Genomic DNA, 26,122 nt, shown 5'->3' on the forward strand with positions numbered 1-26,122 from the left:
ATGCCAGTTCACACGTTGAGGTCTCTGGATGCTTTCAAATCAATTAATGTCACAGTTCACTTGGTAGCATTTTTTTTTCTTGGTGGCACATAAAATACAGTGTCTCTTATAATCAATGGCATCTTAGAGTCAAGAAAATATAAAATCATTAAATGGCCATTTATTTTATAGCAATCAGCAAATATCTATTTGTCAAAAAGTAAACCTTTTTTGTATGCAGTTAATTAAGTTAATATCTGTTACCACAAAACTAGAGGTCATCAGTATCGCCATTATTGATCCTCACTGCCTGGCTCTCAAGTTCAATGTTCCCTCTCTTCAGATGCAGGTACAGCAGAAAGTCCCTCAGCATTGGTTCAGAGCTGCCTGTGAGAAAAATAAACAAAATAGCACGAGTTCAGACAGAAGGATCTGACCCAGTGTTCCAGGAGGCACAATAAAAGTTGTGTTTTCAGAGAAGTCAGATTTCAAGGGGTGAATCAGAGGGGGAAGATGTCCTATAGAGGCATCAGTGTGGCACAGAGTCAGGAATATACAAAGGGTATATGTGGACATGTAGCAGGTGGGGTGACAGTGTGCAATAAAAGCGTGATGGACATTGACACCAGAGTGAGATTCAAATCCTGGCCAAGCCACACACTGGTTTTTGACCTTGGGGAAAGTCACTTAATTATTTTGAGCTTCGAATTCCTCCCTAGTAAAGTATTTATGTTTAGTTGTGTGAGTAGAAATAATATTTGCAAAACACTGGGCAGGGAGAGTAGGCACTCAGTGAATGGTAATGGCATTGGTTAGAAGATTTAGAATAGAAGGAGTGAATGAGCAAAGCCATGCTTTGGAACCGTGGTCGGCAAACTGCGGCTCGCGAGCCACATGCGGCTCTTTGGCCCCTTGAGTGTGGCTCTGCCACAAAATACCATGGCCTGGGCGAGTCTATTTTGAAGAAGTGGCGTTAGAAGAAGTTTAAGTTTAAAAAACTTGGCTCTCAAAAGAAATTTCAATCGTTGTACTGTTGATATTTGGCTCTGTTGACAAATGAGTTTGCCGACCACTGCTTTGGAAAATTAATGTAGAATCTGTGATTAAAACAGATTAGAGGAAAAATACTGGTAAGTAGAGAGCTAGTTAAGATGCTTTTCCAATCATCCAGAAGGGGGGTGGGGGGAGAGTGACAAACTAAGGGTATCTGTCGGTGGAGATGTGGCAGTCAGATGTCTGGGAGGGGGTGGGGTGGGGGGGGACGGTGACTAACAAGACTGTGAACCTGGGCAGCGCAGTGGGACCCAGCCTTAGGATGGAGGCTCAGAACAGAAAAGCACGCAAGGAATGGAGGGGGTCGGGGCGAGGAGGAGAGGGGTGCCCTCCAAGTTAGGCGCCCAGGTACATGAAAGAGGCCACAGCAGTGGACAGAAATGGAGGGCGGGAGAGGTAGGAAGTTCTACACCGCCCCTGCCTAAATCCTCTAGGGGGATGAGAGGGGGAGGGAGTAGGGAGGGGGAAGGGGGAGACAATCAGTTTGCAGACAGACATCCTGCGAACCAGTGAGAATCAGCAGAGGAGGCGGCCTGGGGGACTTCCCCAGAACCTGGAGGAATTCCAGGCAGAGGCGGAGCGCGGCTCTTCCCGCCTCTTCCCCGCCCAGTGCGCCCTGCTCCGGGTCGCCCCACCAAGCGTTGTTCCGCGGGCGGAGCCCGAGGTGCCCCGCCCTCCCGCCCCCTTACACGCTGCCGAGCTAGTTTGCACCGGTCGCCCCCGGTCACCCAGTTGCCCCCGCCACCCCACGTCCGCTCGTGTGTCCCGATAGCCGCCGGCGACACCATGTTGGGCATGATCAAGAACTCGTTGTTCGGGAGCGTAGAGACGTGGCCTTGGCAGGTCCTGAGCAAAGGGGGCAAGGTAGGCCCGCAGGGCTTGCAGGGGGGCTGCGCCCCGCTCACCCTGAAGGGGTTGGAGCGGGTCCTGAGCGGGCTGTGGCACAGAAATGTGCCCCGGATTGCGCGTTATGGCTTCTGCCTTGGGCACGGCCCTCCATTGCCCAGCACTTGGACTGGGAAGGAGGGAAGGGAGAGGTCCGGTGCAGCGGGGCTCAGGGCTCTGCTGCGAGAAGGGGACACACACCGGCAAGGTTGATTGGGGGGAGAATCCCAGCTTGGCGAGGTGGGCAGCGCCTGTTGAATGCATCTAAACATTCTGAACTTTGGTTTGCTGAGAAACTCTCGGTGGCAGAAAGGACTGAAAAACTGCTGTCCTTAAGACACATCCTTAAGAACAAGATAGAGGTAAATGTGCAAGGCCGGAGCACAGGGGAGAAGCAATCATTCCGCCTGGGGGTGAGGATGAGCCTTCGTGGAGGAAGTGTGGTCAGCTGGGCCTCAGGAATGTGCAAGAGTGCACAGAAAGGAGAAAGCGTGTGCAAAGGCCCGGTAAAACGGCTGTTGGCCCGCGGGACTCCCAGAGTTGGGTGCCTAGAATACAGGATGAGTGAGTAGGGCATAATTGCTGTGTTACCCTGAGGTTGACATCACTGCTAACACAGGCAACTAGGACTGCCCCCTCAAAACAAGGAGTCTGCCACTAGATGATCATTTGCTTGCCGACAGGTATTTTGTGCACTTAGCGGCTGTATACTCAGCTTCCAACTCAGTGCCTCGTTTGTTCAAGGACTGTGTTGTCTGGGGGCCAAGTTCTGGTACCTAGTACAGTGATCATCACACAAAAGCCCTCAACCGGATTCTGGATTCTCCAAGCAGCCATAGCCAGAGGCCTGCCACCTCACCTGTCTGTATTTGTTTCCTCAGCTATAGGATGAGCAGTTTAGCCCTGAACAAGGGGGACATTCAAATGCCTGTGAACTCAGCCTAGGGATCTCTAGGGTCCCTGTTGGCTCTAACACTTGAGGAATCCACTTGTTACCATCAGCTCTCAGAGCTTTTCTTTCTGTAGTGGAGTCTGGCTCACTTGGTCTGTTTGGGTTACCAGACAATGCAAATGCAGGCTGATGGTCTGGGCTGGTCTGCTGCCTGTTTCCCCTCAGATCCCTTCCTCGCCCCTTTCCTGTTCCTCTCTCTGTGTCTGCTCATGGAGTGGGGGCTGACCCTGTGGGCTGTTTCCCAGGCTGCAGTGTCAGCTCGCTCCCATCGAGGTTCGCCCAGTGGGAGACACTAGTGGGAGATAAGAGAGCCTGAGGAAGGGAGAAGCCAGGTATTTCTCCCTCTCCTTGTCCACCCTGTCATATTTCTGGCACAAGGTGCTTCTCTGTGGCTCTTGCTAGACAAGTCACCATGGTTCTAGCTTCTACCAAGTGATCTAGGTACCTGAACTCAGGTAACAGATAATCCTCCTTCTACCTCTACTAAGGCGCTTACTGACCTCTAGATTGTCTCACTGTCCACTGTTAGGTATCTCAGTCCTTTATTACCTGTGAAATCAAGTCCTTGAATTAAGATGCCTCTGTTAAAAATACTCTAGTTAGTTTCTGCTTCCTGTTTGACATTTATTGATACAGCACCACCTGCCCCTGATTTGATGCCTCTAGGGATAAATGCAGCTGCCTGATAAGCATCTTCCCTCAGCATCTGATGGGCATATGGGGCAATATGGGATATTGTCACCAGACCGAAGCAAATCATTTAACCTGAATGAACCTCAGATTCTGTAGTTGTAGAATAGGTATACAAATGCCCTTCCCATCTGATTCCAGAGTTACTATAAATATTAAAAAATTTAAAAACATGAAAATATTTTGTAAACTAATATACCCTACCAAGGTGGTAATACCATTATGTCAGAAGTCACCTCATTTCCACTCTTAGTAGTTGTGTGGTCACAGGCAACTTTCTTAACCGCTCTAAAGCTAATCATGAGAGAAAATAATGTCATATCTTATAAGATTGTTTTGAAATTTAAATGAGATAACCAATTATAAATTGTTCAACACACTACCTAGCATTTGGTGGGGGTGGTAACTGTTAGCTTCCTCTTAGTTTTACAAGTAATTTTATAGGAAAGTTACTTAACCTCTCAACCACTCCGAATCCTAAAATTCCACAATTATGAGAATGATAATATCTGTGTAACAATTAAATATTCAGATACTTGTAAACTTGTCATACATATCAATATATATACTAGTATGGATATATATATATATATATACATATATATATATATATGAAATTCCAGGATATTATTATTTTGAAAAGAGCCTCTCCCTGAAATTATCTCTTACCCTGGAAAGAGTCTGAGTGAGAAACTGTTGTTCACTCTCCTGGGCACATGGGTGGCATATGATGTGTCCCATGTGACTTGGGTTTGGGCTCACCAGATGTTCAAGACTGATTCCATGCACCCAAAGGGGAGGCCCAGGCTGCTGCAGACCTTATCATGTACCTTCTGCATTGCTCAGGAAGGGAGGAGGACACATGGTCTCTGTGTTGGGTTGGGTGGGTCTTGTGGATGCTCAGAGCAGACTGATATTAATAACTGACATCTTTATGAGATTTGTGTCCAGCCTGTGTACACTGCTTGGGACCCGACTGCCTGGGTTTGAATCCTGGCTCCACCACTTGCACACTATAACTTGGGCACATTACTTTACTTAACCTCTTGTGCTCCTGTTTCATCTGAAAATAAAGATTAAAAAAACTAACTTCCTCACAGGGTTGCTGGAGGGATTGAATAAATGAATCCAGGTAAAATGTTTAAAGTAATACCGGACACATAGACAGTACTCAGTTAGGTTGATGATGATGATAATGATGATTAATATTTTCTTATAATGAGAAAGTTAGCTTCCAAAATCAGCATGTGACAAGGGAAAAAACTGACCCTGCAGAGGACCTTGCAAATCCCATACCAGGAAGCATTCTTGCAAGGTCTCTGTCTGGGACTTGAACTTGACCAGGGTTCCCAATGAATGTTGAAAATTGGTGTTTGTGGCCATGGGCCAAAATCCTCATCTAGTAATCAATTGGGAGCATGAGCTAGCTGAATACGGGGTGGAGAAGGACTATTCTCATGTTCCATGTAACAAGGAAATGCACTTAAAGATATTAGACTTGAAAAATCAAATGTGTTAACTGTATTAACTTAGCTGCTTTATTTTCTGCAAAAATAGAGAGAACTCTATTTAAATTCAGCTCCCTGAAGAACTAAAATCCTATATAATAAAGAGGTAATATGCAAATTGACCCTCACAAGATGGCTGCCTATGACCAGGCCGGCAGGGGGGTTAGTGAGGGACGACCAAACGACTGAACAAACAGGCTGCGTGTGGTGACCAGGCCGGCAGGGGGGTTAGTGAGGGACGACCGAACGACTGAACAGCAGGTTGCATGGGGCGACCAGGCCAGCAGGGAGGGCAGTTGGGGGCAACAAGGCTGGCAGAGGGGGGCAGTTGGGGGTGACCAGGCCAGCGGGGGAGGGGCAGTTAGGGGTGACCAGGCCAGCGGGGGGGGGAGGACAGTTAGGGGTGACCAGGCCAGCAGGGGGGGGCATTTGGGGGTGATTAGGCTGGCAGGGTGACAGTGAGGGGCAACTAAGCCAGCTGGGAGGGCAGTTGGGGGTAACCGGGCCAGCAGGAGAGGCAGTAAGGGGTGACCAGGCTGGCGGGGGAGGGGGGGGCAGTTAGGAGCGACCAGGCTGGCAGGGAGGGGGCAGTTGGAGGCGACCTGGCCGGCAGCAGGGGGCAGTTAGGGGTGACCAGGCAGGCAGGCAGGTGAGCGATTAGGAGCCAGCAGTCCCAGATTGTGAGAGGGATGTCTGACTGCTGGTTTAGGCCCGATCCCACGGATCAGGCCTAACCAACAGTCGGACATCCCCCAAGGTGTCCCGGATTGGAGTGGGTTCAGGCTGGGCTGAGGGGACCTCCCTTCCACCCCCATGCATAAATTTCATGCACCGGGCCTCTAGTAGTTTTATAATATCAACTAGGGGCCCGGTGCATGAAATTCGTGCACTGGGGAGGGGTCCCTCAGCCCAGCCTGCCCCCTCTCACATACTGGGAGCCCTCAGGGGATGTCTTTCTGATGGCTTAGGCCTGCTCCCCATTGGGAGCAGACCTAAGCCACAGTCTGGCCTCCCTTTGCGGGAGGCAACCAGGCTGATCAGGGGAAGGCGCCAGCCCCATCACCCCGCTGCTGCAGCCACTGCCAGTCACCGCAGCCACCAAGGTATTTTCATCAACACAGACTCCAGTCCCTTCACCATGAAAAAATGACAACTTTCTTTAAGCATTTTCAAGATGTGTCTTTCATAGGATATGACATTTCTTTCTTTATTTTTCTTTTTACCCTCACCTGAGGATATGTTTCCATTGATTTTTTTTCCCCTTCCTTCTGATCCCAGGCTCGGCCCCTGCCCAAGCCTAAAACCTCCACCCCAGGCTTTAGGCTTGGGAAGGGGTCCCCCCCCCCACCCGCCCCACCTCCGATCGCAGGATTGGCCCCTTCCCAAGCCTAAAGCTTCCGCCCCAGGCTTTAGGCTTGGGAAGGGGGGCCCCCCACCCCTCCGATCGCAGGCTCAGCCCCTTCCCAAGCCTAAAGCCTCCACCCAATGGCCAGCTGGGAGTGACCTGGGTGCCAAGGAGGTTCCCAGGACCCAGGTATGTATGCAAATTAACTGCCATCTTTGTTGGGTTAATTTGCGTACTCACTCTGATTGGCTGTGGGCATAGCAGAGGTACGGTCAATTTACATGTTTCTCTATTATTAGGTAAGATTTCTCAAACCTAAATTTTCTCAGAGATCCAGTGAGTCCAATAAGAGGTTATGGACACAGAGGCTGTGAAAACAGGCAATAGCTGCCATAGACCCACCTTAAGACATTGTAACCAGCTTCTCTTTAGGATAAATATAACTAGACAGGGTTCTCATCTCTCCATCCAGCTATGGCTATTGTATCCCTTATCATTAGAGAAAAAAAACAGATTTCACTCCTCAGCCTTCTTTCCCACAAATAGTGTGCCTACTATGTGCAAGACGTAGTGCTTAGGTGTTAAGAGATACAGTGATAAACAAGACAGACAATCCCCTGACTCTATGAGGCTGGCTTATGGTTGCAGGCAGAGGTTAAAAACGTTATCATTCAGTTATAATTACAATAAGTATTGTGTTGTGAAAGTACAATGGCTTATAAAAATATCATTGGGAAGCTGTTTTTAATAAGGGTCCTCTCTGAGGAAGTGACTTTTAGATGAGTAGGGGCAGAGACAGGAACGAATACTCCAGGCAGAGGAAGCCACAGATACAGAGGCCCTGAGGCAGGAATGACCATGGCATTTAAAGAGATAGCAGAAGGCCAGTGGAAGAGGTGCTCTGGGTGTAGCTGGCAAGGCAGGTAGAAGGTAGGTGGTCCCTGGACCATAAGAACTTGGTGAATGAAGGCTTATGGACAGGGGATTAATTAACATGATTGGATTTATATAGAATGTTCCATAAATGTTCTCTGGGCAATCTCATCTTCATCACAGCTTTAGTTACCCTTTATGCTGATGACTCCCAAATTCCTATCCCTATGCCAGTCGCCTGCTGAGCTCCAGACCTGTGTGTCCAGCTGCACAATGATCAGTTTGCTTATTTATAGCAGGAGGCAGGCGAACAGACAGATATGGAAGGAAGGGCCCTTCCAGTTCTAGAGTTATCTGCCTTTGGAGTTCATAGGAAGGAAGGATCACTTATGAAGAAGAGGTTGAGTTAAGCCTTAAAGGATGGTAGACTTTTCATGGGGCCCTTGGCTCTCTGCACCAAACTGGATTGCTTCCTTGGCAGCCTTTCTGGGGAACAGGCTAAGAGCACAGATCACCTATACCAGTGGTTGGCAAATTGCGGCTCACGAGCCACATGCGGCTCGCGAGCCGCGGTTTGCCGCTCTTTTGACTAATGAGTTTGCCGACCACTGGGATAGGGGCTTAATCACAAGAAACAACAACAGCCTATAATTATTGGAATTGAGAGTCTAGTCCAGTGGTCGGCAAACTCATTAGTCAACAGAGCGGCAAACTGCAGCTCGCGAGCCGCATGTGGCTCGCGAGCCGCAGTTTGCCGACCACTGACCTATACCATTCCTCAGAACTGAAGATTCAGACACACTTGCAAAATTCTATATGTAGATCACACAAAAATCAGTTGAACTAATTTGGGGTAGATGAAACTGACTTGCTGTCAGATCGCCATCATTGGACTGATAGTCACAAACCCAACTCCCCATGACAGCCTACAAGTTCTTCAGGTTCCGGCCCCAGCCACACCTCTGGCCTCCTCTCTTGCCCTGCCCTGCTGGACAGTCATGCTCCAGCCACAAAGAACCACCTGTATTCATCACCAGCAATACACTGTTCTTTAACTCTTCTCTTTCACCCTGTGGTGCCTACTATCTGGAATTGCCCTCCCTAAACTATCAGAACATTTACAACATTGTATAACAATTATGTAATTCTTCTCACCACCCAACAAGACTGCCTCTGTCATATTGAACTCTAAATATGTAGCACCTGGCAGAGGTTTTCAATAAATGTTTACTCAATGAATCAATGCGGCAGTGACTGAATGTCCAGTGGGATGATCTGTAAGCACCTCAAAGTCAGCATAACCTACCCAGACACATAAACATACACACCCATGCCCCCTAAACTAACCTAAGTAACTCTCTTCTGTGTTCCCACACTGCCCTTACACTCCTCTCCCCTTAAACATGTCATCATATTATAATCTGTTTCCTGGCTACTTCTATTAGACTGTGCCTCTCATGAGGTCAGAATCATATCTTTTATTTCGGTTTTGTAGCACCTGGCACAGTGCTCAGCACATAGTAGATGTTCCATAGTTGTTGGCTGAATGAATAAAAGAAGAAAAGATCCTGCTAGCTTTCTCCAGTGAGAACTTGTTTCTCCATTGTAAGATTTCCTTCAACTTAATCATCCAACCTTTCTACAGAATTTTTAAATTTCTGTTGTATTTTTCATTTCCAAGGGCTCTTTGATCTCTGAACATTCTATTTTTTACAGCATTCTGGAGATGTTCAGGGTGGTGTTGGAAGCAGTATCTTCTCTTATCTCTCTGAGAATACTGATTGCATGAAGTTTTTTCTGCTGTCTCTACCTCGTAAGAAATCCCAGAATCTATTTCTCATGGCCCTTTATATTCAGGCTGTTTCTTCTACCCTGTGGACATACCCAGGCTTGTTATGGAAAGTTCCTTAGCAGCTTGTGCCTCCTGTAACTGGATTGTTTCTGTTTCTAATGTCATCACAGGTTGCTCCCATCTATCTCATAAGCACTGTATATTCTCTGTCTCTAGGAAGACGTGTCCTATGAGGAAAGGACCTGTGAAGGCGGGAAGTTTGCCACAGTGGAAGTGACAGATAAGCCTGTGGATGAGGCTCTAAGGGAAGCAATGCCCAAAGTCATGAAGTATGTGGGAGGCACCAATGACAAGGGTGAGTGTCCCTGAAGGGTGTGGCTCTGGTCTCAGAGGCGAGCCTTACATGGTCTTCACTTCATTAGTGGAAAACCCAGGGAGGGGCCACAGTGCACCTGTCACTACCTGTTTCAGTGACGTGAACTTGCTGCACTGACCTCTGCCCAACCAACCGCTCACTCTGTATATACCTGTTTTAGGTTGGTTTATTTGGTTTTTTTAATGTTTCCATTGATTTTGAGAGAGAGAAAGGGAGAGGGAGAAGGAGAGAAACATTGACCAGTTGCCTCCCGCATGCACCCCTACCAGGGATTGAGCCCGTAACCTGGGCATGTACCCTGACCAAAATCGAACCAGCCACCTTTCCATGCACTGGATGACGTTCAGCCAACTGAGCCAGCCAGGGTGGTTTGTTGTTGTGTTTTAACCGTACGGTGCTTATCACGTCTTTGGATTGGTGAACTCGGTGAAGTGTGCCCACGGTAAGTCAAGCCACAAAGAGAGGGCCAGCCTCTGACTTGAGATCTTAACTCCCAGAATGGAAATCTCCAGTCAGCCCCCTGGTAGCTCAGTGTCTGAGGGGTCCTGAGAGTCAGTGAGTGATGACTATGGCAGATCCCTGACAATGGAAGGGTCTGAGGATTCTAAAGCTGTCTCACTCCTAAAGACTGGGCAGTTGGTATGGGCTACTTTTCTACTTTAAAATGATAGGCCTGAAGTTTCCACAGACCTGTTAGCATATAAACCACATTTAAATATGAATTTAATTCTTAAACTCTCTAATTTCAACTATACTTTGGAATCACTAAAAACTTAAAATGTGTCAGAAAGCAAGGTGAAAAAAAGAGATGGCATGGTTAATTTTTAGGGTAGTTCTCAAGCTGATCATCTAGAAGGCTAGAAACTGGTATTAACCTTAGCTACATTTACTAGGACCACAGTAATCAGGCTTTGAACAATAAGCTGACCCATAGGAGGTCAAGAAGAAGTCTTTTTCTTCTTAACATTAGCATAACATATTTTATAAGAGAATATGTGTAAAAATTATAAAACTCATTAAAGAAAATCTTGAAAATCACAGAACAGCACCCCTCATCCATCTTTTCTAATACAATCATTGTTGTCTTTTGAATGTATTTCTTTAGGGCTCCTTAATAGGCTTTTTAAATATAATCATAGTGTTTGTGTAATCGTATATCCTGCTTCTGTTACTTATTTCATCACTATTTTCCACTGTTGTGAAATAGTCTTCTTCAGCATAATTATTACTAGCTACATTGTACTGCATCATGTGCCTATAGTTTATTAGGACATATTCCTATTTTGAGCCTATTTATATGGCTTCCAGTTTCTCACAATTATAAATTCCGCTGCAATGAATATCCTGTTACTAATAGCCTTTTCCGTATTTTGGGTATTTCCTTAAAACTGACATTTAGATAGGAAGTAATTAAGTACTGATAATATTTACGGTTTTGATATATATTACTAAATAATTTTTTCTAAGAGAGTTGAATTACTACGCCCCTACTTCCAATATATGCAAATTGGAGGTCTTTTGTGTGTATGAAGTGTGCTCACCATATTTTTTTGATGCCTCAAGTGTTTATTATTAATTTCATGACCAGAAAATATTGTCATGAAAGGAGAAGGAAACTAGCAGATTTTCACAGGCCTGAGCAAGTCCTGTCTCTCCATCCCACCTCACTCCATGGGCTTTTCTGTTTGCAGGAATTGGGATGGGGATGACAGTCCCCATTTCCTTTGCCGTGTTCCCCAGTGACGATGGCTCCCTACAGAAGAAAATCAAAGTCTGGTTCCGGATTCCAAACCAGTTTCAGAGCAACCCGCCCGTTCCCAGTGACAACAGCATTAAGATCGAGGAGAGGGAAAGCATCACTGTCTATTCCACGTAAGGAGACATTCTTTAGGCATCCAAGGGGGTGCTTGAATCATCCGCAGTGAGCATTTGCATTACATCTATATTTTTTCTAGCTCTACTGAGATATAATTGACATATAACATTGTATTGCTTTAAGGTGTACACACAATGCTTTGATAAACGATTACCACAATAAGTTTAGTTATCATCCATCATCTGACATAGTTACAAATTTTTTTTCTTGAAATGAGAACTTTTAAGGTCTACTCTCTTAGTAACTTTCAAATATACAATACAGTATTGTTAACTGTAGTCATCTTACTGTACATTACATCCCCGGAACTAATTTATCTTACAGCTGGGAGTTTGTACCTTTTCACCACCTTTGCCCATTTCTCTGCCCCTCCCCCTTACCTGTCAACTACCAATATGTTATGTGTATCTATGAGTTCTTTTTCTTTTTTTAATTCCACATATAAGTGAGATCGTACAGTATTTGTCTTTCTCTGTCTGACCTATTTCATTTAGCCCAATACTCTCGAGATCCACCCATGTTGTCACAAATGGCAAGATTTTCTTCTTTTTTGTGGCTGAATGATATTCCATTTTATAGCTATACCACATCTTCTTTATCCATTTATCAGCAGATGGATACTTAGGTTATTTCCAGATCTTGGCTATTATAAACAACTAGAGGCCTGGTGCACGAAATTCATGCATGGGTAGGGTCCCTAGGTCTGGTCGGCAATCAGGGCCAATCAGGGCCTTCTGCCTGCTGGCCGGTGCCTCCCTTCCCCAGATGCTGGTGGGGCCTTCCTTCACTCTGTGCTGCCGCCTGGTGGTCAGCACACGTCATAGTGAGTGATCGAACTCCTGGTCTCCCAGTTGAACTCCAGAGGGGACACTTTGCATATTAGCCTTTTTATATATATATGTTGCATTGTACATGGGGATTCAGATATCTCTTCAAGGTAGTAATTTTATATCCTTGGGATATATACTCAGACATGGAATTATTGGATCATGCTAAAGTTCTATTTTTAATTTTTTGAGGACTCTCCATACCATTTCCACAGTGGCTACACCAATTTATATTCCCCCCAACAGTGCACAAGAGTTCCCTTTTCTTCACATCCTCAATGCTTGTTTGTTATTTCTTGTCTTTTGGATAATAGCCATCCTAATAGGTGTGAGGTCATATCTCATTGTGGCTTTGATTTGTATTTCCCTGATGATTAGTGATATTGAGCACCTTTTTACATACCTTTTGGCCTTTTGCATATCTTTTTTGGCAAAATGTCTATTCAGATCCTCTGCCCTTTTTTTAATCAGATTGGTTTTTTTTTGCTATTCAGTTTTTTATATACATGTGTTCCAAAAATTGTATACTAGTACACACTTTAACAGCTGATAGCTCAGTTTTGAAAATGAAATGTATTTTAATACACACTGCCTTTATCATTATTCAAAGTGTGTATATACATTTTGGGGGGACACCCTATATTTGGATATTAACCCCTTACCAGAATTGCAAATATTACTCCTTTTCAGACTTGCCCCTTATCAGATTTAACCTCTCCTCAGATTTGGCTCTTACCAAATTAACCCCTTATCAGATTTGCAAATATTTTCTCCCATTTGGTAGGTTGCCTTTTCATTTTGTTGATGGTTTTTTTGCTGTGCAGAAGCTATTTAATCTAATGTAGTCCCACTTGTTTATTTTTGCTTTTGTTTCCTTTGTTTTTGCTGTCAAATATAACCATTGCCACACTGATGTCAAGAAGCTTACCACCTGTGTTTTCTCCTAGAAACTTTACATTTCAGGTCTTATGTTTGAGTCTTTAATATCTTTAAGTTGATTTTTGTATATGGTGTAAGATAGGGGTCCAGTTTCAATCTTTTGTATGTGCTGTCCAGTTTTCCCAACATCATTTATTGAAGAAACTATCCCATCCTCATTGTATATTTTTTACTCCTTTATTGTAAATTAGTTGACCATATATGCATGGATTTATTTCTGGGTTCTCTATTTTATTTCATTGATCTATGTATCTATTTTTATGCCAATACCATATTGTTTTGATTACAATAGGTTTGTAATATCGTTTGAAGTCAGGAAATATGTGATACCTCCAGTTTTGTTCTTCTTTTTTCAAGATTTCTTTGGCTATTTAGGGTCTTTTATGATTCCATACCAATTTTAAGATTGTTTTTCCACTCCTGTGAAAATTGGGGTTTTGAAAGGGATTGCATTAATCTATAGATTGCTTGGGTAGTATGGACATTTTAACAATATTCTTACACTCTATGAGCGTGGATTATCTTTCCATTTATTTGTTTCTTCTTCAATTTCTTTAATGTCTTACAATTTTCAGTGTACAAATCTTTCACCTCCTTAGTTAAATTTATTTCTAGATTTTATTCTTTTTGATGCAATTGTAAATGGGATTCTTTCTTAGTCTCACTTTCTAAATTTAGATTGTTGATTAAGTAAGAAATACTAAATCCAAACAATTTCTCACTTCCCTCAGCCTACAGCACACAAACGTTTGCATTGTATCTGAATAAATACCTTTGTCAGTTGACAATTGACTTGACTATAGAGAATATCCCTTCAGTTTAAGCTGAACATTAGCCACAACAAGGTTCTGGGAGACTCAGAAAAAAGCTTAAGTCAAGCTGTAGTTTGGGGTCATAAATACATAGGAGGCATAAGGCTGGGATACCTCATTTTTACCTCACACTTCCCTAAATGCTGCAAGGGCAGGGAGTATATACCAGAACTCTTGGTGGTTTATGATCTGTGGTCCTTTGAGCAGAGCACACATGCATGCGATTTTCATCCTCGTCCTGTTTCCAGGGCCTCATTTGTGGCCATGTTCCCGTGACTGCAGTGAATAACAGGTGCAAATGGTTGCATGCTCTTATTCTTTGGACCCCAACCTCCCCTTAGAAACCAAGTCTTTTCTAGATAATCAGTGACTATTTGTTAAAATCCTACAGTGTGATGGGTACCCAACCATGTATAGACCGACTACTAGTTACCATAGAACAACCTCAGGAGTTTCACCACTAGTTACCATAGAACAACCTCATGAAAAATAAATATACAATCAGTCTTGCACTGGACAGTTTTAGTCCACTCGCAGGGGGGCCTCCAAACTTAGTTATTTGGCAGACTTGCTCCAACTCTACACCTGAGGGTGCAGTTTTCTCTGTAGAGGATGCATACTGATACTGTGAGCGTGGCTGAACTGGGCAGTTAGTCCAGGAGACCCAGGGCCCCCCAAAGGACACTGAGTGTACTACAGCTGGGCAGCAATAAATGGAGACCCCCCAACTCTTCTACTCCAATCTTCATTCAGACTCTCCAGCCTTCACTATAGAGGCTGCAGAGAAAGCAAACTCTAATTAAAGAATATCTTTCCAGTGCAGGGACTAGGGTGGGGAAGTGAGGCACCTGTGATGCAAGATTTAAGGAGGCACTTACTCTCAAGTTGTCCAATCACAGGATTGGCACTGAGAGTGAGTACCTCCTTAAATCTTACACACTAGGTGTCTCAGCTGTCTCACCCTACTTCCGCTCCTCTTCTCCATTCTCTTTCCTGCATCTTGGGAGGCAGCCTGATGCAATATAATGAACAGTTACATTTTAGTATAGTTTGAATTACAGGATGATGCTTGTGAAGTTTTTAAGACTTCTTTCCCCATCCATTAAGTACTGATACTATCATCTACCTCATAGGATTATTGTTAAAGAGTGTCTTTCAACCAAGATGGCGGCATAGGTAAACACCTAAATGGCTGCCTCGCACAACAATATCAAAACTACAACTAAAAGACAAAACGGACACCATCCAGAACCACAGGAAAGCTGGCTGGGTGGAAATTCTACAACTAGAAGGAAAGAGGAAAGCACATTGAGACTCAGAGGAGCTGCAAAAGGCTGAGGTACGGAGACACGTGCAGAGAGGACGGGCAGCTGAGTGCATGGGCAGCTGAGTGCACGGGCAGCGGAGTGCGCAGCTGGCTTTCTAAAGCGGGAGGGAGACAGAAGCTCCCGACTACACTGAACTCCAGTTCCAGGCAAGTTTCTGGGAATCCAGACTCATTCGGGGAGAAACTGGACTGTCTGGCAGTGGGCGAAACTTGAAGGAGGCTTTCTCTCAGAGGTGCTTGCAGCAATTACCAAGGGACACTGAGACGCAGGGGCCTCATAGGGCAGGGCTGACAGAAAGCCAAGGCTGCCTGCTCCACCCTGAAACTCCCCCCCATCCAAGCTGAGCACAGAGGCTTTTGCAATTTTGCAAGTCTTGTCTCATAAAGGTGTCTCCAGCACAGAAGTTCTCCCATCATAGACACAGCTGATCCTCACAGCCAGTTGGCCTGGAGGTTAATTCCTCCCAGTGATACCAACAACAATCAAGACTTAACTACAGCCTTAGCTGGTTTGGCTCAGGGGATGGAGCGTCGGCCTGCGGACTCAAGGGTCCCAGGTTCGATTCCGGTCAAGGGCATGTACCTTGGTTGCGGGCACATCCCCAGTAGGGAGTGTGCAGGAGGCGGCTGATCAATGTTTCTCTCTCATCGATGTTTCTAACTCTCTATCTCTCTCCCTTCCTCTCTGTAAAAAATCAATAAAATATATTAAAAAAAAAAAAAAGACTTAACTACAACAAGGCTGTGCACACAGTCCACAAAGGGGTGCACCAAAAGTGTCCACCTCAGGTAACTGAGGGAGGCTGAGCCACTGGGCCCTAGAGGACACCTACCATACAAAGCTACTCTACCAATCAGGGAAGCAGTGAAAATGCGGAGACAAAGAAACAGATCACAAATGAAAGAAATGGAGAAAAGAAACGACTGGATATAGAGTTCAAAACCACAGTTATAAGGTTTTTCAAGAATTTCCTAGAAAAGGCTGATAAATTTAGTGAGACCCTCAAGGATATGAAAAAGGACCAACTATAAATTAAACATACACTGACTGAAATAAAAAATGTTATACAGAGACCTAACAGCAGACTAGAGGACCGCAAGAATCAAATCAAAGATTTGAAATACAAAGAAGCAAAAAACACTCAACCGTAAAGCAAAAAGAAAAAAGAATCCAATAATTTGAAGATAGTGTAAGGAGCCTCTGGGACAACATCAAGCATACCAACATCTGAATTATGGGGACGCCAGAAGAAGAGAGAAAGCAAGATACTGAAAACGTATTTGAAGAAATAATGACCAAAAACTTCCCCCACCTGGTGAAAGAAATAGACTTACAAGTCCAGGAAGTGCACAGAACCCCCAAGAAAAGGAATCCAAAGAGGACCACACCAAGACACATCATAATTAAAATGCCAAGAGCAAAAGACAAAGAGAGAATATTAAAAGCAGCAAGAGAAAAACAGTTAATTACCTACAAGGGAGCACCCATACGATTGTCAGCTGATTTATCAACAGAAACTGTGCAGGCCAGACGGGAGTGGCAAGAAATATTCAAAGTGATGAATAGCAAGAACCTACAACCAAGATTACTCTACCCAGCAAAGCTATCATTCAGAATTGAAGGGCAGATAAAGAGCTTCACAGATAAGAAAAAGCTAAAGGAGTTCATCACCGCCAAACCAGTATTATATGAAATGCTGAAAGGTATTCTTTAAGAAGAGAAAGAAGAAGAAAAAGGTAAAGATAAAAATTATGAACAACAAATACATGTCTATCAACAAGTGATTCTAAAAATCAAGTGAATTAAAAATCTGATGAACAGAATAAACTGGTGAATATAACAGAATCAGGGGCATAGAAAGAGAGTGTACTGACAATTCTCGGGGGGAAAGGGGTGTGGGAGGTGCAGGAAGAGACTGGACAAAAATCGTACACCTATGGATGAAGACAGTGGGGGGGGGGGGAGGTAAGGGCAGAGGGTGGAGTGGGAACCGAGGGGAGGGGAGCTATGGGGGGAAAAAAGAGAAACAATTGTAATAATCTGAACAATAAAGATTAATTAAATTAAAAAAATAAAAAGTGTCTTTCAGTATTTACTAAGATGCTATTTATAAGTTACTTAATGTTTATGACCTGTAATACGTCTCAGTAATATTTCTTTCCCTTCTTATTCCATAAGGAATTAGGTTGATGATTAAATTTGTTCACATTAGACTCTAAGCAGGTGGGCCTGGTTTCTAATTCAGGGGTGGGGAACCTTTTTCCTGCCAAGAGCCATTTGGATATTTATAACATCATCCGTGGGCCATACAAAATTATCAACTTAGAAACTAGCCTGCTATATTTGGTCAAACATTTAATTAACTCACCCCTAATGCCTTGGCAGGGCCAGACCAAATGATTTTGTGGGCCTTATACATCCCATGGACCGGATGTTCCTCACCCTTGTTAATCATATATATGACCAGACCCAGGATAATGAGTTGGTACGATATTTTTTCATTTGTCTTTAACATTTTAGTATGGAAACTTTCCAACTAATAATAAGATAGCAGGAATAAGATTATGAACCCCTATGCACCCATCACTCACCTTCAATAATAATTATCTCAAGGCCAGTTCTGTGTCATGTGTACCTTCACAACTTCCACCCAGTCTCTACTCTGGGTCAGTTTTAGGTGAATTCCAGATATTGTATTATTTCATTTGTAAATATTTCAGTGTGACTGCTGAAGACTCTTAAATAATCAGACTAACGTATTACTCCTAAAATTTTAGCAGTCATTCATTAATGTTATAACAATATAAATCATCCAGTGTTCAAATTGCTCCCATATCTCATTTGTTTTTTAGTTTGTTTAAATCTGGATCCAAATAAGATCCATCCATTTCAATTGGTTGGTACACCTTTTACATTTTTATTCATCTGTAGCTTTTCTCACCACCACACCTTTTCATTCTTTCCTGCTGTTTATGGATCGTTCGTCCTATTGTTTTTCATGGTCTGAATTCATGGTTGCCTTTTTAACATGTCCCTCTGTCCCCTGCGTTGCCTGTAAATTAGTAGTTGGAACTAGAGGCATGATTAGATTCAGGTTTTTGCCAGGATATTTCACTGGTGGTGTTGTATTCCTCCACACTGGCTCATAACATCTGATTGCCTCTGTTTTTGTGATGTTAGTGATGGAGTTCACTCTTACCTAGATGCCTTGTCTCACCGGAGGTTGTAAAATGATAATGTCCTCTATTTTTCCCTCTTCATGTATTAGCTGGAGTCCTTTGATAAAGAAAAATTTCCCCTTATCTACTATTTAATTCCCGTGAGATAGAAAAAACAAGATGCCTTCTCTTTAGCATGATACCTTCTCTTCGTTAATCAGTTTTCAGAATGATGATTTCATTCCTTAGCAGCCTCCAGAGGTGAGGTAGTGTTGCCCTCTGGTATGTTTCAAGCACACCTTGGCATTTCTTGTTCTACAGCTGGAATTAGCCATTTCGCTAAGGAACCCTGGTTCCTTATGGTGGGATAAGGTATCTATTAAAAGGTACTATTAAAGCCAGGTCTGTGGAAGTTTCCTTTCAATTCTCTGAAATCTAAACAGATGAAAGTAACAAAATGGTGTGCAGCCTTGCTCAGTGAATTTTTTTTAACCTAACCTACAGTCTTAAGTTGGCATACAAACATTCCTCAACTAGCCACTTGGTGTCGCTGCACAGTCACATGTGCATTTAAGAGTACCTTAGGGTGGAAGGCAGAATGAATGAGGTAGTAGATGGTAAAAACCCTATTTCAAATATACCATAAGTGCATTAGATGACAAAATTCGTTCTAAAAGGAAAGTCTGGTGTCCTGAATTCAGTCTTCCTGTTCTATGACCTTGTGAAGGATGTCCACAAAGGGATTATACATTTATTCACAGTATTCATTACAAGTGCTTTTAAAATGAATAGAAGGCTATGAAAAAATAACACTATCAGAATATTTTTCATTTTCACAAAAGACCATAGAATTATCCTTACACTTAGATGAGTAGCCACATCCCACCACACTGCCCTCCCTATGTTGTCTGTAAAGACCACTTAGGTTAAAGCTCAGCCTCCTCTACTCATTTCAGCACTGGGTTCTCAAGAGAGACTAACAGCAGCAGAGGTCTGATAGTTTTAATGAAACTTCCATGGTTTTAATGAAATGTCTGGGTATAAAGGAAAGGGTTGGACACATGGAGATCATTGTCAGGGCAACCTGTCCTTGAGTCCTAGCTCTACCACTTAATGGCTAGAACTTTTTGCTTGTTATTGAGCCTCTGTGTGCCTCAGTTTCTCATCTGTAAAATGGGGTTGTTGTGAGGATGGAATATGATACCTGTAAATGCCTACACAATGCTAGACGTGAGGTAAACACTCAGGAAATGTTCTCTACTTCTTGACTTCACCTCCCTCTGAGATTAGTTTTCTTAGAATTAACAACAAAAAGGTCAAGTTACTGCAGGTACACTTGAGTTCAAACCTCAACTCTAATAATTGAGTTTTTATAACTTTGGGCTTTCTGATCTATAAAATAGAATGTATGTTGCATTGTTGTGAGGGTCCAGGGTCTTGATCCTTGTCTTCCCTGCATTTCTCTATTTTTCCTTCTTCCCTAAAGATCGTAGTCCCCTTCCATAGTATCACTTGCTGCCCTTTCATCAGTAACACTCCAACCTGACCTCTGTCCATCTCCCTTGAATGTCTTATTATTCTTGCACTTATCGTGAAGACTGAGGCAGGGCATTTACACATTCATTCATTCATTCATTTTAAAAAATCACATATTCATTTTTTACTTACTCTGTACCAGGAATTGTTTTAGGTCCCAAGCAAAGGGACTGCTCCTTGAAGTGGGAAAAACATCACAAAAGAAACAAATGTCTCAAGATATTTCGGGACTGTGTTGTTTCAGAGATAAGAACTGGTATCTGGATTGAAATTATAGGAAAGCATATTTCTATTCAAAAATAAAAACATTCTGGCATAAGGTATCTATCAGTAAAATGGACAGATGATGAGGCAATAAGTTCTTGCCCTGGAGGAATTCAAGTACCATCTGGACAGACATATGACAATTATGCTATGTAATATTTGTACTAAGTGGGAAGTTTGGTTCAATTTGACAAATGTTTATTGAGTACCTCTGATACGTAAGCCTACCTTACCTCCAAGAGTCCTGTCAGTGATAAGATGCTATTTCTAAAACCTAATCACCTAGAATTTAAATTAATCACCATAAATTAATCACCCCCAACTCGTCAATTGTCCCACCAGTCTTTTATAAATGATGACATTTCTGGGTGGATGAGCCCAAGTCTACCATTTTCTCCCGAGCACCAGCCTTACATTCCTGCTCACCAGGAGGTATCACCACATCTACTTCCTCAGCCATCTTCCACATCAACATGTCTGAGATGGAACTCAGCTTTCCTCCCCAAACCTGATCCCCATCTTACGGAAGGTCCCCTCCATCCTCCTACCCACCCTGTTCAAATGTCATCCTGACTCCTTCACCTAATTATTGGGCAAGTTCTAGTCACCTCCTAGCTGGTCCTTCCTTCCATCCACACTGCCACAGGTCTTCATCACCTCTTGTCTACACTACTACCATGGCCTCCTGATTATTTCTAGTTCTTCCACCTCTGCCCTTTCTAAGGTGTCCTTTGATCACGGCCAGCTGGAAGAACAGGACCGATCACACTACTTCCCCCTGCTGCTCAGCTCTGGCTGTGGGCCTCGGCCTGCCTCTAACCCAGGTACACATTAAGGCTGGGACCACGGCCAAGCTAGTCATAAAATGCTCCTTCGCCATGAGTAGGGGAATGGGTTAACTTTGGATTGGGTCCCCAAATGCTTGACCAGGGAGGGAAGCCTAGTAAAAATGCTTTGATGTGGCATTTACTGCCCTCCACACATAGCCCCACTCCACTGTCCACCTGATCTCAGAGCATCTCACCCCCACTTCCCAACAGCCCCCCAAACACACATACAGTGTCCATTTCCACTCACACTCACGCAGCTCCTCTCAAATGTTCTCCCCAGTCTCTGCTTATTGGAAGCTCTGAGAGGACAGGAATTTTTGTCATATTCTTTATTGCTAGCATTAAGAAGAGATACTTAATAATAGTTGCTTAATATCTCATCTTTCATAATGCCTTCCCTTCTTATTCAAAGACAGATCATTTCCTATTGCCCACCATTCTGTTTGTGCCTTTTACAAAACTCCATTCTAGTGCCTTCTGCCCTGTATCATCTTTATGTCTTTCTGTCCCAGCCACTAGTTAGACCTCGCCAGGGCGAAAAGACATCTTTATCATCTTTACAGCTGTGCGGTATCTAGCTTGTGCTTTGTGCTCAGTGATGCTCAGCTCACTAAGCTTGATTCAACTTGATAGAAGGACATGTGTTATGGTGTTAAGCCTCTTTCTGTTAACATGAGATTGTCAGCTGCTAGTCTTACATTTCTTTGGTCTGGCACAGAGCTACATGCCAGACTCTCCACAAATCTCTGTTGACTTGTTGATTGTTAAAGTTTTAAACCAAGTTGGATGGTCAGGCTTAGAGTCATTTTATTTTTCTTTCTTCCCCACTGCCTGCCTGCAGCAGACACTCCCTGAAAGACAACACATTAGGATTTTTTGCATCCTTGAGCCTGCATCATCTCCTCCCCCACTCCACCTCCAACTCCTCCAGCCCTTTTTAGTCAGTGTCTTTTGTGTTTCTGGAATCCAAGACAGGTGTTAGCTCCTTGGTTCCCATGGTAACCAAAAGTCTTTGTTAGGAATGCTGAGCTCTGATGCTGGGTGAGATAAAATACAGTGCCCCCAGGAGATCTTCTTTGAAGATAGAGACTGAGACTTGTTAATAGGCTTACAAAAATAATGTATAGACTTCATGTTTATTTCCTTTGAGAAGCTCAAGGCACTTTACGAGCATGCCGTAACTCATACTCACACATGTGGGTGAATTTGGAGAGCTGTGCGCACTGTGTTGTTACCCTCCGAGTACAGCTTGGAAGCTGAGGCGGGGAGGAATGAGGGAGCTCATCCCAGAACACAAACGAGGCAGCCAGAGCTGGGCTTCCTGCATTTATCAGGGTTATGTGCCTGGTAGGGTTTGGTCCTCTGGCTTGTCCATGCACTTCTGTGACATGGTTAGATTGGCAGGAAGGGGAACACAAGCATCTGTTCCATAGCCCTCCTAGCTTTGCTTGTTTCTAGTAGAAGGCTCCCAGGATGAAGCAATAGTGAAATTTTTATGCTCATTACCAGCATCTCAATCCACTGGAGGGTAAATATAAACAGTTGGGATGTTTTTTCCAATAATGAACTTAAGGGAACCCCAAATGATGGCATTCTGTGTTTCACTCCTCTGCCAATCTCCTTGTACCTCTCAGACAACTTCTCGGGGTCCTTGGCCAAGTCCTCAGTCTTCCCACCACTTGGGGACTAGGATTCCCAAAAGCAGTTTACTGATTCTGTTTGCTCACCATCTATGCCTGGTCTCCCTCCTTACCACGACTATAACTAGCACCTCATTGGTGACTCCCACATTTCTCTCATCTATTTCCCAAATCGATAGCTCTGACTCCAGTTCTTCCCCAAATCTAAGGAGATTTTCACAGTGCCTGCCACATACTTAGGTACATAATAATTGTTGCATGAATGTATTTTACAGTGGCAACTTCATATCAGCATGCCACAAACCAAATTATTAACCCTCCCAACCCTCCTTCCAAAGTGACTGTTCAGCCTAGAACCCCTAATCTGGCTAGTGGCATCAATCCATCCAGAGGCTTAACTGGAAGCCCTGGACCATCCCAACTCCCCTCTTCCCATCCCCCCAGTCCCCACCCATCCAGGCACCTTTCAAATTTGCCTTTGTCCAGGCCTTTGTCATCTCATAATTGGCTGTTCCTGGCCTCCAGTGACTCCATTTCTCCTATCCCTCCACTGCCACCAGAAGTATCAGTCCGAAGTACAATCTGATCCTATTTGCCCCTTTATAAGTCTACCTTTGCATCTAGGGTAGGGTTCAACGTCCTTAGCATGGCATTCAAGACCCTTCACAATGTACCTCCAGTCAATCCATGTATCCTGTTTTAATTCCCTCTACTGTCCCCTCAATATGTACTTCCAGTGTTTATTATATGTGAACATGGAGGCAAGCAGACTTAAGTGCTACCATCTTTAGGTCTGTCAACCCGAAGACAGTAACTTCCGTTGTTTATCCCAGAATTGTTCATCTACCAAGGAGTCTAATATGTGTCAGGCAGTGTGTTAGGTGCTCAGGATACACCAGTGAACAAAAAGTGACAAAGATCCTTGCCTTTGTGGAGCCTGTATTCTTTCAGGGAACTCAGACCATAAGCTATGAACACAATGAGTAAAGAAAATGATCAAAGGAAGAAGAAAGAGGAAGGGAAGAAGGTTTATAAGATTAAACAGCGTTTTGAGATTAGATCTAATTGAGAAGGTGAGGTTGCTAATGGAGTTTGTTCTTTATTATTAGGCTCTCTTCCTGTGTCATATACTACTGTATATGAACATCATGTCCCTCACCTCTGGAGTCAGGGGATTGAATCGTTGTTCTGAGCAAATTATGAAATAACAATAATAGCTACATTTTCCTGTGACAGGAGCTTACTATGTGAAAGGCACTGGGCTGAGCAGTCTGTATAGTCTTTTCTCCTTTAAGCTTTACAACAGCCTTTGAAGATTGATACTATCCTCCCTATTTATCAGATTACAGACCGAAGATTAGAGAAATTAAAGCATTTGCCCAAGCCCATGAGCTAGAAAGTAGCTGAGGCAGGAGTTGAGCACACAACTAGCCATTTTGCCTCCAACTGACAAATGAAGAGAGTTGAGAACCACTCCTTTGGATGTTTCCCAAAACCAGTAGCTTAAAGAGCCAACACCATCAAGAGAAAAATTTAGTATCACAGCATGAGAAGGGCTACAGAGAACACTCAACACCTGCTCCCACATCCAGCATCTGATTATTTTCAGACAGATGGTTCTCAGCCTCAGTGTAAGCTTTTATTGCCAGAAAAATACTTCCTTCATGTCCATCCTCTGTCTACTAATCCAGTTTCCTCTCATTTGAGCCTCAATGAAGCTAGAGCTCAACTTTTTTCCTGCCTCATAATTTTTCTTCGATATATATGAAGAGCCAAGCCTCCTCTATTCCAAATTGGCCTCAGCTCTGTCCACGTTCTGTAGCTGTTGTCTAGACATTATAATAACCAATCTCTTAAAGATGAAATCCTGGGTGTTTTCACATCAAATAGCCCTGTAATCAACGTGCTGAATGCTTGTGGAGCATGACTAACCACTTATAAAAGAGCAAAGCATGAGTCAGAGAACCCCACCAAAAATAATGCATTTGGCCTAATCTTGGCCTGATGCAGATTCAGACTTCTGAGTCATAAAGCTCATTAGAAATGGGAATGAATTTGACTCTCATAAAGATTTTAGGGCAACACAGATTTAAAGTGGTATATTTAGGGTAGGCCACAGGATGAATTTTGGAGCGTAGGCAGATGACGTAAGGAGAGAATAATAATCTTGAAAAGAGAGGCTTTATTGCTTTCCTGTTCCCACCTTCTGCCATCAGGAGAAAAGCCTGATTTAGGGAAAGTCTCTTTATTTACTAGGAAAAGAAGGCTTCCGTGATTTGAGCAGGGGAAGGGATTTATTAGAAGCCATTTCTTTCTTTGGGCATGCTTAAAGCTTGCCGAGGGGCTCTCCAAAGCTTCCTCAGGTCCCTGCCTTTGGCAGCTCTGTTTTTTAATAAAGCTGGCTGTTGCTTCTCACTGCCGTGAGGTGCTCACTCATTAGAAAACTGCTCTGCTATGGGAGAAATGTTACCTACAGCCGCACCCTGACTCCCCTTGATCCTTCCTCCTTCCCCAGCTGGAGATAGAGGCCGAGAAAAGGAGCCCCTGGGCAGTAGAGGGAGCTAGAGAAAAGGGTGTGCCTTGGGGCAGAAGGTCAGCCTGCCATCTAGGGGAAATTTCAGTGAGGGAAGGGGAAGCTCACATTTCCTATGGAACTACTCTGTTTCAGGCTCTGCATTAGAGTTTTTCACATCCATTATTGCACTTAATGCTCATAAAAGCCTTGGAGGAAAAAGAAAACATATCCCACTTTTACAAATGAGGATCTGAGGCTCAGAAAGCCCAAATCTACTCATCTAGGAAGTTCACAATCTCACCATAGTAATGTGATTGTCATAAGTGTGATGTGTGACCTTTATTGAAAGATCCCCCTCTCTCAGAGACCATGTCCTTTCTTAACCAGCCCCTTGCTCTTGTACCCTCAGGCAGTTTGGGGGTTATGCCAAGGAAGCCGACTACGTAGCCCAAGCCACCCAGCTACGCACCGCCCTGGAGGGCACAGCCACCTACCGAAGTGACATCTACTTCTGCACTGGGTATGACCCGCCTATGAAACCCTATGGACGTCGCAATGAGGTCTGGCTGGTGAAGACATGAGTCGTTCAGAGCCAGCACTTCAGGGATGTGTGCTGGGTCCACTCACTGGACGAGCAGGAGGAGCTTCGAACTGCAACTTCAGCTCAACCGACTTTCCTTCAAAGCCAGTTACTGCCGATTTTCTGAAATAAGCATGTTCAATACACTAGGGCTCTTTTCCTCGTGGTGGGAAATACAGCAGAGATAGGCCCCAGCAGCATTTTCCCAGCTATCTGGGTTCCAAAAAATTGATATTTTAAAATTATCGAATCTGTATTTCTGTGATTGAGGGGGGAATGTAATTTGTGTGTGATCTTTAATCTGTGATTCTTATAAGAGCTTTGTCTAAAAAGAAACTAAAAATAAAGTTATTTGTCTTAAATA

At 43.8% G+C, this 26,122-nt stretch overlaps 1 protein-coding gene across 1 annotated transcript; it reads left to right on the forward strand.

The window, feature by feature from the left end:
* Window positions 1-1,662: 1,662 nt before the first annotated feature.
* On the forward strand, window positions 1,663-26,122 carry HEBP1 (heme binding protein 1). The gene is made up of 4 exons (XM_080661103.1): window positions 1,663-1,896; window positions 9,294-9,432; window positions 11,145-11,325; window positions 25,588-26,122. Exons 1-4 carry the CDS (start codon window positions 1,819-1,821, stop codon window positions 25,757-25,759), a joined length of 570 nt encoding a protein of 189 aa, XP_080517229.1. The 5' UTR covers window positions 1,663-1,818; the 3' UTR covers window positions 25,760-26,122.

The sequence above is a fragment of the Plecotus auritus genome, assembly GCF_963455305.1.
Source record: "Plecotus auritus genome assembly, chromosome: 3".
Taxonomy (NCBI): Eukaryota; Metazoa; Chordata; class Mammalia; order Chiroptera; family Vespertilionidae; genus Plecotus; species Plecotus auritus.